This window comes from Bubalus bubalis, chromosome 2 (genome assembly GCF_019923935.1).
Source record: "Bubalus bubalis isolate 160015118507 breed Murrah chromosome 2, NDDB_SH_1, whole genome shotgun sequence".
Lineage (NCBI taxonomy): Eukaryota > Metazoa > Chordata > Mammalia > Artiodactyla > Bovidae > Bubalus > Bubalus bubalis.
The window spans coordinates 174,362,857-174,375,442 of record NC_059158.1 but is presented as its reverse complement, the minus strand read 5'-3'; the positions used below and the strand labels follow the sequence as shown (position 1 = coordinate 174,375,442).

The 12,586-nt window shown below is 38.6% G+C and overlaps 1 protein-coding gene across 3 annotated transcripts in view; it reads left to right on the top strand.

The window, feature by feature from the left end:
* Positions 1-12,586, top strand: part of ZCCHC17 (zinc finger CCHC-type containing 17) — a 51,449-nt gene that overhangs the window by 11,688 nt on the left and 27,175 nt on the right. For all 3 annotated transcript variants that reach the window (XM_006054590.3, XM_025278562.2, XM_044937991.1), the window contains exon 3: positions 6,562-6,619. In XM_006054590.3, the coding sequence (XP_006054652.2) occupies positions 6,562-6,619 (58 nt within the window). The remainder of the gene's footprint in view (positions 1-6,561; positions 6,620-12,586) is intronic.

Sequence of the window (12,586 nt, the reverse complement as noted above, 5' to 3'; positions counted from 1 at the left end):
ATACAGGACCACTGGAAAAACCATAGCCTTGACTAGACGGACCTTTGTTGGCAAAGTAATGTCTCTGCTTTTTAACATGCTGTCTAGGTTGGTCATAACTTTCCTTCCAAGGAGTAAGCATCTTTTAGGGTTAGGGTTAGGGTTAGGGTTACATGGCTGCAGTCACCATCTGCAGTGATTTTGGAGCTCCCCCCAAAAATAAAGTCTGACACGGTTTCCACTGTTGCCCCATCTATTTCCCATGAAGTGATGGGACCAGATGCCATGATCTTAGTTTTCTGAATGTTGAGCTTTAAGCCAACTTTTTCACTGTCCTCTTTCACTTTCATCAAGAGGCTTTTTAGTTCCTCTTCACTTTCTGCCATAAGGGTGGTGTCATCTGCATATCTGAGGTTATTGATATTTCTCCTGGCAATCTTGATTCCAGCTTATGCTTCTTCCAGCCCAGCGTTTCTCATGATGTACTCTGCATATAAGTTAAATAAACAGGGTGACAATATACAGCCGTGACGTACTCCTTTTCCTATTTGGAACCAGTCTGTTGTTCCATGTCCAGTTCTAACTGTTGCTTCCTGACCTGCATACAGATTTCTCAAGAGGCAGGTCAGGTCAGGTGGTCTGGTATTTCCATCTCTTTAAGAATTTTCCACAGTTTATTGTGATCTACACAGTCCAAGGCTTTGGCATAGTCAATAAAGCAGAAATAGATGTTTTTCTGGAACTCTCTTGCTTTTTCCATGATCCAGTGCATGTTGGCAATTTGATCTCTGGTTCCTCTGCCTTTCTAAAACCAGCTTGAACATCAGGAAGTTCACGGTTCACGTATTGCTGAAGCCTGGCTTGGAGAATTTTTAGCATTACTTTCCTAGCATGTGAGATGAGTGCAATTGTGCGGTAGTTTGAGCATTCTTTGGCATTGCGTTTCTTTGGGATTGGAATAAAAACTGACCTTTTCCAGTCCTGTGGCCACTGCTGAGTTTTCCAAATTTGCTGGCATATTGAGTGCAGCACTTTCACAGCATCATCTTTCAGGATTTGAAATAGCTCAACTGGAATTCCATCACCTCCACTAGCTTTGTTAGTAGTGATGCTTTCTAAGGCCCACTTGACTTCACATTCCTTAGAGGATGCTAAGCTCCATGAAGTCAGGGCCCTGCTTGTTCTGTTCACTGTTGTGTAGTCTCAGGTAGGTGAGTAGAAAATGGAAGGTGCTCAATACACCTTGATGACTGAAAGAATGATCAGCCTTCGAGGGAGAAGGCATTGTATTTGTTTAGAGAGCAGAGGCTTTAGAACCATACAAAACCTGGATTCCAGTCCTAGCTCTTTTACTTACTATGTAATCTTTAAGGTTGTCACTTAATTTCTTTGAGCCTCAGTTTTCTCATTTGTTAGATGGAGATAAAAACAACCTTCATAGGATTGTGATGATGGTTAAATAAACTATCATGTATGAAAACACAATGCCTGAGATACAGCAATTCATTAATGTTATCTCCCTTTTTTTAAAGCAAATGAGATTGTTTTCAGTGTCTTATGAGTACCTATTTTAACTATGGCGTTCTTATGGCATTCATACTTTCTTTATGATAGTTGACAAAAGTTTTACCACCTAATAATGTGAGGCCTTTGAAGACAGACTTTGTGACTATTGGTTGATTATAGATAAATGTGGTTCTAGACTTCTATTAAGTGGATTCTAACTTGTAATGTACAAGTCAAGGGAGAAAGGATGATAACATTCTGATAAATAGCAAGCAACTGCTCTTCAGAATCTCTGTCCTCTTTCTTTAGGGCCTATGGCATCCCCAGAGGTCAGTGAGATACTAGAGCTCAAAAAGAAGAAATTGTAGCTCAGGAGATAAAACTGATTTTTCTGATCATGAAGGCCTCACTTGTGAGGTATTGCACAAAAGGGAGAAGAGCTCTTTCTACAGACTGACTCAGATTTGTAATAAAGTGGCTTCTAACCTTTATCTTTTTATATGAGACGAGGCTTGAATTAGTGTAGGTTTTATATTTTATTGGTCAAGGATGGATGGGCTAGAGTAGTGTTCAGAAAGAACTTGATAGTTGTAATTCTAGAACTATAGATCTAGTATTTCAGGAACACATTTTGAAAAATGCCTAAAAGTGACTGGAAAGAGAAAGAGCAATTTCATGATAAATTAAAAAGAAGAAACTTCAGAATATTCATCCAGCAAACATTTAGTTGAGTGCCTAATATTTATAAAGAAGTATTTACATTAAAATTCAAAAAAATTTTGTAAACCCGATGTATGTCAGCACTTTCACACATTATGTGTCATTGACTTTCTTCTTAGAAATTGTTAATCCCATTTTATGGATAATGAAACTTCTTAGAAATTAAATAATTGCCCTGATGGTTAATAAATGGCAAGTTCTAAATCAAGTTCTCTATGTCTGCAGCTGGGTTTGTTCAGTTGTTCATCAATGTGTGGTGGAACCAAAAGGTCCATAAGAGAACTCTTGACTGAATTGGGTGGTATAGGAGGAAGGTGGATGGTAAACTTAGTTGTTCTACCATCATTTGTTTGTACCTCTATCATCACATTTATAGTCTATCTTGTACTATGGTTTCTTGTGTATATGTCTGTCTTCTCCACAAGAATGTGTGTTACTGGAGAGCAGAGGCTATGTTTATCGCGTGTATCTTGGTAACTAATTCAAATTTTTTTAAAAATAGGCTGAGCATCTCTATTTTTTATGTTGTTTTTATTTCATAGTGCCTGATGTTGTATCTTGCATACAAGTGCTTGGTAAATAAATTTCTGAGTTAAATTTGAATCTAAGCATTTTAGGGTCAGTTCCCTTTGAAGAAACTGGTGGTGTGCCCCATATTCTAGCAGTTCTCTTTGCAGGCTCAGCATAGTTGGACCCAGTGACAAGATTGCTGACAAGCTAATATTCATCCTTCTCTTGTCCTCTGAGAGGCATCTTGCTGCCAGAGTCCATTAAGCATGGTAGTGGGTACAAGCATAGCAAAGAGATTTGGGATTTGGCTGAACCCAGCCATAGCCAAAGAAATGCTGAAGCGAGATTGGTGTTGGTAAATTGACTATAACATTGGACTAGAAATCAGAAAACTTCTGTACCTGGTCCTGATACTTTCTAACTTTGTTACTTTAGACAGATAACTTATGTCTCTGAGCCTCAGAGTCCTCGTTCACATTATGGGGATAACTACTTTTAAGGCTGATGCAACGTCTAATCTGAAGATGGTAAATTCATTTTACCCAAGCCCTGAGTTCAGTTGAGATAATTACTGAATTTTCTCCCCTGAGCTGTTTGATTAATTGTTCTTGGGACACCAGGCAGACTGTGTAATCATCTAAGGCAGGTGTCATTCTGTTAATTTCAAGTCTGAGTGCACCCTAAGAGACACAGTGATGGAAACACCTGGTGTTAGAAATGGGCAGGAATGTGTTTTCCTAAGTAAACAGTTGAGTGCATCCATTCTGGAGCACATTAACCTTCTCTTTTGGGATAGGCCAAATTAAGATCTGTTATGATATTTCCACAAAAGATCATAATGTGACAGTGAAGTTTCAGGACTGAAAGGTGATACTGTTTTTACAGCAGTAAGGTGATTTGGGCTTCAGTTTCCAGATGCTGCTTTTAAGTTGTTTAGATAATTATGCCCTTAAATAATGATGTTGCACAATATGAATCATTTCAGCCCTCTATCTAGAACCCTGGAGCAAAAGCCCGGGTGCCTTTTGTTGGTCCAGAAAGAAGAAGGGATTTTCTTTTATCATAGCTAAAAATATTAAGTTTTATCTTCTTTATCCATGCAGCCCTTTTTACAGAGAACAACTTGCTTTGTGAACTTGGATAAGTACTTCATGTCTCTGGTCTTCACTTTATTCATTTGAAAAATGGCAGGATTGGATCAGCTAATCTCTAAGGTCCACCTTGCCTTGATTTTAAGTACAGTATCTGCCTCATTGACCTGTTTCTTTTGGAATACCTGGTCTCTACCCCAACATAGTATATTCGTCATTTTAAAACAGGAGTTTAGAAATGTTGGTTCTTAACCCATTCTTAATGCTATATCTTGGAGAGTTAGTTTAAGTGCCCATTTAAGAATGAGGAGAGTGGAAGTTTTTATCTATTTCTATCCTAACATTGAAGTGAGTAGTGATAATATTTGGTGAACTATGAGGCACTGGATTATGAGTCAAAGGATCTAGGTTCTGTACCTACTGTATCTAAGGTAATTGTTTTGCGGTTCCAGTAGTCACTCACATTTTTGTGCTTCAGTGTTTTGGACTTTAAATTAATAGAAAGCTACAATTTATTGAATGTACTTTGGATGCCAGGTACTAGTACCTGATTTGTTATTTGCAGCAGCAAAGTGAGTGCAAATGGGAAAGCAAGTTGTGTTCAAGATTCCACAAGTAAGAAGTGGCAGAGCTGGGATTAGAAGCTACATCTTTCATTGCAAAGCCTGGGCTCTTCCTATATCTAAACTGTTTTGCCTCATCTGGAACATGGGGGCCCACTATATATACTCCTAAGATTGTTCCAGGAGCAGATAAGATAACGAATGTCACATTGCTTTTGGCTGTTAACAGTTTTATAGTTAAAGGGAACCCATGAGCAGCTGTAGTGTCATTAAGAACTCCCTGGATTCAAATTACAGCTCTGCTACTTATTAGCTTTGAACATTGTATATTTGAACACTTGGTCTCTCCATGCATCAGTTTTGTCATCCATCAAATGAGAGTAATAATAGTCCATCCAACATTATATGGTGTCATGAGAATTATGTAAAGCACTTTGAATAGTGTTTTGCATGTAGTGAGTATTTAGTATGTGTTAGTGAATAGAGGTGCAGCAAAAATCATCTTCCCCTTTCCCTTCTTCCTTCCCCTTGTTTTAGTTACGTTTAAGCGTAAACAGTGATTGCCCAAGATGAAACAACCAAGTTTAAAGTCACTGGAAAGAACAATGTTTATGTAACATTGTATTGAATATTTTATAAATAATAATGAATTAGTGATAAATACAGTATATAGTGGCAACTTTAATCCCAATCCACAATTGGAAGCAGGGGGTTAGAGGATAGAGGGGAGGAGAGCAGTAGAGGTAGAGTCTGAGATGATGATTTATTTGACAAGGCTTTTGGGCCTTATGTTTCTGTTACCTATGGCCTGCATATTACATAGATCCATCAAGCCTCTTTTGTTGTTGTTATTCAATCGCTAAGTTGTGTCTGACTCTTTGCTACCCCATGAACTGCACCACGCACCAGATTTCCCTGTCCTTCACTATCTCCCTGAGTTTGCTCAAACTCATGTCCACTGGGTGAGTGATGCCATCCAACCATCTCATTCTCTGTCGCCCCCTTCTCCTCTTGCCCCCAGTGTTTCCTAGCATCAGGGTCTTTGCTAATGAGTTGGCTGTTTAGCTTCAGCATCAGTCCTTCCAATGAATAATCAGGGTTGATTTCCTTTAGGATTGACTGGTTTGATCTCCCTGCTGTCTAAGGGACTCTCACAAGTCTTCTCCAGCACCACAGTTTGAAAGCATCAATTTTGGTGATAGACCATGGAGTCGCAAAGAGTGGAACATGACTGAGTGACTAACATCAAGCCTCTTCTCCATTTTAGGTCAACTCTGCAAATGACAACTCTTTCTCTGATTATATCTTTTCAAGTTCTGTCAGATGTTGTCTGTGTAATGACTTTTTCTTTAATTGTCTTGATAAAACCCAAGACCCCGGTTTGGAGTGAAATAGAGCACAGACTTGGACACGACTGAAGTGACTTAGCAGCAGCAGAGCAAGCTATATGGTCTTACTGGTTCAAAGTTTAGGAAAAAGAGATGCCTCACACGATCCATCCCAAATTATTAAACTTCTCTATTTGGATCGGGGACCTCTGTTCCAGAGAATATAAACTATAACTTTATACGGATGTGAGACTTGTACCATAAAGAAGGCTGAGAGTCAAAGAATTGATGCTTTCAAATTGTGGTGTTGGAGAAGACTCCTGAGAGTCTGTTGGAAAGCAAGGAGATCAAACCAGTCAATCCTAAAGGAAATCAACCATGAACCTTCACTGGAAGGACTGATTTTGAAGCTGAAGCCTCAATACTGATGCAATGAACCGACTCTCTGGAAAAAACCCTGATGCTGGGGAAGATTGAGGGCAGGAAGAAAAGGGGACGATAGAGGATGGGATGGTTGGATGGTATCACAAACTCAATGGACATGAATTTGAGCAAACTCAGGGAGATAGTGAAGGACAGAGAAGCCTCGCAAAGAGTTGGACATGACTTAGTGACTGAACAACAAGTACCATCATACCATCTGACATAACTCCAGTCTCACCAGTGTTTTTATTAGAATCATACATATCTGTCAGTTTAAATCTCAAAAAGAACAGAAAGAATGTTTGACAGAATATCACTTTTAGGCAGTTTTGCAACAGACACAGGCAGTCAGTACCAAGTGGAAATTCGAAGATATGAGGTTAAATTCTATAGGAGAGAGCTCATTTGTGTGACAAAGATTCTTTTTTTGTGTTTTTATAGGTTGCTATGGTCACGGACTATGGAGCCTTTATCAAAATCCCAGGCTGTCGGAAGCAAGGTGGGAACCAATAACTTGAAATTCAGCACTCTCATTTGGCTCTGTCTACTTTCACCTCTAATTATAAGCTCTAATTTTTTCAGATAGTAGTTTGTTTTTGTTTCTAGTGTAAAGATACAAATACAGACAATTGATTAAAGTTCACTTTTAGGAAGCCTTAACTCTGAAGAATGGTGTTTTCTGACTTCTGGGGAGGGTAGGGGGCATAACCGTTTGTGTTCACTTCTAGAAGTGACTCTTCCCTGAATTTCTCCTGTGATCCTGGTTGAGTCACTTGACCTCTTTGGACTTAGGATTTGGGGGAGAGCAAGCTACTTATTCTCTAAGACCAACATTGTGAGTTTTCTAGTATGTGGCATAGGGAAAGGAAATAGTATTGTAACCAGTACAAATTTATATACATAAATTTTCTTCATAATTGATAGATCTATTGAACACTTTTAGAGAATCCTTTTTGTATCTATAGTCTTATTTGTTTCTCCAAATAATTGTGTTAAGTAGATTCCATAGACTGGTGACCTGGTCAGAATGTTTGAGCTAGGTTATAGCATGATCAGGACTAGAACCCAGGCCTCCTGATGCAGATGTATTAAAGATCTTAATGTAAAAAATGTACATAGATATATTATTAAGAGAAAATATAGAAGAGTATTTGACTACATAAAAGTCAATCTAGAAGTATATTTGACTATATAAAAGTAAAAAACATAATTTCAAACATCATCATAAGCAAAGTTAAATGAGAAAAAAGAATTTGCAGTCCATATGACACAGGACTAATAGAAAAGAGGAAAGTAGGAATGGGACCAAGGATATGAAAGGATAATTCATAGGAGAAAAAACAGCAGTTGAACAATAAATATCTTAGAAGATGCTCATTCTCGATAGTGATTAAAAATATAATTGTGATATATCCATTCAATGGAATACTGCTCTGCAATACAAAGGAATGAGAATCAAGTATCAAAATACGCAATAATCTAGATTCATTTCCAAAGAATTATACTGAGTGAAAAAAACTAATCCCGAAAGATGACCGGTATTATGGTTCCATTTATATAAGATTTTTAACAGCTTTATTGAGATATAATTCACAGATGTACATTTCATTCAGAGCGCACAGTTGAGTAGTTTTTAGTATAGTCACAGAATTTTGCAACCATCACTACAATCTAGTTTGATACCATATTTGTCATACAAAAGAAACTCGGTACCTATTTTGGGCTTCCCAGGTGGTACCGTGGTAAGGAATCTGCCTGCAATGCAGGAGACCCAGGTTCAATCCCTGGGTTGGGAAGATCCCCTGAAGGAGAAAATGTCAACCCACTCCAGTAGTCTTGCCTGGGAAATCTCATAGACAGAGGAGCCTGGTGGGCTACAGTTCATGGGGTTGCAAAGAGTTGGACACGACTGAGCATCAGCATGCTTATGTGACAATAACCTATTATCAATCACTCCAAATTGCTTATCTCCCTCTCCCCCTTTTAAGGCATGTTCACATATGCCTATGGCTTCTGAGGTAACTCAGTGGTAAAGAATCCACCTGCTAATGCAAGCACTGTGTTCCATCCCTGGGTCAGGAAGATCCCCTGGAGGAGGAAATGTCAACCCACTCCAGTATTCTTGCCTGGAGAATCCCATGCACAGAGGAGCCTGCTGGACTAAGGTCCATGGGATCACAAAAGAGTCGGACACAACTTAGTGACTTACCGCCAGCAACATATACTTATGTATTTTAAATGTCATTGTGTATATTTAGAAGAAAGTCTGAAAGAATAGTCAACAAATTAGCCATGGTCACCACTGGGGAGCTTGGTTTGCTAAAGGAGAGATGGAAAGAGAGCTTTCACAGTTTGTGTACAGCAGAAATTAAACACAACTTTGTAAATCAACTATACTATAAAATTATTTTTTTTAAAGGAACTTTTGCTATTTGTAATTAAAAAAAATTTTTTTGTTGTTTTACAAGAGCTGATCTTGCCTTTAGCTTTGGAGACTACTCTGCTGCAAATTGCATCTTAGCTAATTAGAAATAGCTTACTGGTAGTTTCCAAGCTGCTGCTGCTAAGTCGCTTCAGTCGTGTCTGACTTTGTGTGACCCCATAGATGGCAGCCCACCAGGCTCACCAATCCGTCCCTGGGATTCTCCAGGCAAGAACAGGAGTGGGTTGCCATTTCCTTCTCCGATGCATGAAAGTGAAAAGGGAAAGTGAAGTCGCTCAGTCGTGTCCAACTCTTCACGACCCCATGGACTGCAGCCTACCAGGCTCCTCCATCAGAGTACTGGAGTGGGTTGCCATTGCCTTCTCCAGTTTCCAAGCTAGCAATCTGCAATCTGTAATAAAATTTCTCCTTTCATGTTGGCTAAGATTTAATGACATGAAACTAATCCTTATGCCTGTATGGTATGCACCTCTTTAGATCTGAAGACAGATTTTCTTGTCAGTGTACTTGCCATAGCCACCAGTACCTGAAAGTCCCATCCTTACTTGAGCATTTATGTGACACTTTGGTGACTGTGTGAGGATTAAAAGCCTGCCAGCTTCCAGCAGTTAGTCCTCAACTCACTTATATCCATACCCTGTCAGATGATGCCTCTGATTGTGGCTGCCAGTTTACAAGTGAATCTGTCAGTCTAACAACTGTGCTGAGATAAGCTTGAAGGGAGAGCTCAGGGAGCCAAATTGTTAGATGGAAACTCCACGAGTTCTAATCCTGGGCACTTCTGTAGGTTTATTGGTTAACTTGAGCAGTTGACTTTTCCACAGTGTACTTTAGCTTCTCTGCCCTTAAATGGAAGAAGATTATTAAGTCCAGTCCTGAGAGGGCTGAGTTATGAAATAAATGATCTCTAGATTTTAACATCTGTCAGGAAGGTAGACTCTAATTTGAGTTATTTTTCTCAGATTTCTGTTTTCAGAATTTTTAAATCAGTACTAAAGACTGGTTCCTAGTATTCAGATCTAAACTAGATTTTCTTTCCCCTCTTATAGTATTGTCTGATAGAACTTTCCACAATGATGGAAATGTTCTTTATCTGATGTGCTGTGTAACACCAGCCAGTTCTCCAGGCACCAACTGGTTGGGGAATTGAAACGTTTCTGGTCAATAATGTTTGGGTAACAAAAAACATATTAAATATGTCTCCAGTCAATACTTTGCTATGAATGAGGAGTTCTCTCGACTTCCCCTCTGTGAGTTTGATAATTTGCTAAAATGGCTCACAGATCTCAGGAAAACACTTTCCTTTTGTTTGCCAGTGTATTATAAAGGATGCAAGTAGGAACAGCCAAACGGAAGAGATGCACAGGGCAAGATACAGGAGTGGGGAGTACACAGAGCTTCCATGTCCTCTGGCATACCGCCCTCCAACAAGTTGATGTGTTCAACAACCCGTAAACTCTCTGGCTGTCATGCTTTAAGGGTTTTTATAGGGTTCAGTCTCCAGCCCCTCTCTCTCTTTCCTGGAGGTCAGTGGAACTGAAAGTTCCAATCCTTTCATCACTTGGTCTTTCTGGTGACAGCTCCATCCAGGAATTATCAAGGGTCCCCACAACAAAGTCCCCTCTTTAGCATAAACTCTAGTATGATCAAAAGAGGCTTATGAATTACAAAGACACCACTATCACTAGGGAAATTCCCTGTTCTGTGTAGGGAGCAGGGACAAAATCCAAATATATTTTTATATTGTACCACATCTGTTGTTTAATACAGAAGCCTACTGACTTTTAAATTTTGTTTGTTTTGATTAAATTCAAACTTTAAACATCTGTAGCTAGTGACTATTGTAGTGGACAGTGCAGCCCTATATGTTTATGAAGTTCTTTCTTTCTCTACTATCCTCTTCCCACCAGCACTGAACTACAAAATTTTGAGAGTAGAGATTATTCACTGTTGCACTTTTAAAGTGCCTTGCTTGTGGTAGAAGTGCAAATATTTTTAGCAGTGAATTCAGGTTTAACAAATGATTACTGAGTTCTGTGTTTTGGTCACTGTGTCACGTGGGAACAGAGATGAGAAAACATAGTCCCTGCTGCTCTCAGATTGTTCACAGTCTAGACGTGTAAACAAATTACAATGTAGTATAATAAAATGAGTGAAGTTTCAGTTAATCCACTGACCTGTGTAATAGTTAGGCTACTGGGATGAGTCAGGGCCTGCTACAGTGCCTGAGATATAATGGATGTTCAGTGAATTTTATTAAATGAAAAAAATAAATCCTAGTCCTAGCTCTACCACTTACTAGCTTCTTGACTATAGCAGGTTGCTTGAGCCTTGAACCTTGAGTCCTTGAGCCTTCGTTTCCTTATCTGTGAAATGGGACCATGTGTGTTATTTTTCGAGTTTCTTGACTTACAAGATCATGTCTTACTCATCCTTGGATCCATTTTTGCTTATAGTATAGTGGATGTTTAGTAAATGTCTGAATGAATCCCTAATACCACAAGATATAGGATGTGCAAGCACTTTAATTTATGTGCCTACATTATTGTTGTAAATCACTGATTGAAGATACTCAGTTAGCCAAAAAAGTTCATTCTGGGTTTTTCCGTAACAAAACCCAAATGAACTTTTTGACCAGCTCAGTAATTTAACTTGAAAAGTCTAGAGAGGAAATTCATATGTCCCAGAGGTAAAGGAGACCTTATTTTGATGTTTTTTGGCTGCAGCTGACCTCTAATTGTTTGTAATTTTTACGTTTTTCCTTTATTGTCAGTGAAGTTTGTAAAATTAATGGTGAACCTAAAACAGTTGGGGGAATATTTTTAAGGGAACTGTAATAGGCTAATTCTGTTTTTTTCATATGGCAGTTAAGATTCTAGCTCTTTCCAAGTTGTCAGAATTTTTCTTCTTTTACCAGCAGACACTCAGTTGGGAGTCATTCTGTTTAAGTATCATATTGGGTTTATTGAATATGGTGATGGACTTGATATGCCCTTTGGGCATTTATGACTTAATGTCAGAGATCCAGATACAGACTGCTTCCTCCATGTAACACAATGAGCAAAGCATTTGTGTTGATTTCTGTTTTAGAGCCTTTGCTAGAAAAGAATTAGATGTGTTTCTACTGTTGCGGATCGTCTTTCTCTTTTTAATTGAAAAGATAACAGATTGATAATATAGAAAATAATGGAGAAGTATCAATATGATGTCAAAGACATTTAAATTGCATTTCTTTATCAGCTCTGTCACTTTGGACAATTTACTTCTAGACTAGTTCCTCAGGTGAGTCTATGTCAAAGGGCTAATGTAAGGAAGGATTAAATGGATGCGTGGACATACTGTATCTAGTGAGGTATCCAGTATGAACTGAGGGAGCCTCATGTTTTATTTTGGTTTTCTACCATATATACTTAATTCAACTATTGGTGGTGTGTGTGGTTAACAGTGAAATACTTCCCAAGAATTCAGGCTGAGAATGAAACTAATGATGAATCCCCCATACAGAGTATAGGATTAGCCACAGATAGAAATATACCAGGTAATTGCCTGTAAATCTTTGACTGAAGAGATGGGAACATTCAAGACTTCAACAAGGTAATCTGAGTTTAATTCCAGGGAAAAAGAGTTGGAATGAAATTGCAGTTTAGTAGACTGAAATCTGATTGTATCTTTCTACTAGGAAGAGATTATATGAGTAGATATCAATCTCTGGAACATAGTAAAAGAAAGCCTGAGAGAGCCTGAAGTTGGCAGTGTTTATCTTACCTTATTAAGGAAGAAATGAATCTGATGATAGGAACTAGAGAGATGGATTCTCTTATGAGGAAGTCCATCAAACCTTCATGGACAGGAAACACCTCTCAAAACGTTTGTTTCCCTTTTGTTCTTATTCTGTGTTGAAGCAATTTCCAACCATTAATCTGATTTTTAGGCATATGATACTGGGGCCAGTGAGTAGTTTTCCCAGGTAAGGACTTGGAACCTTCCAGGTGTAAGAAAAGTATATCTTCCATTGTAAGTTAA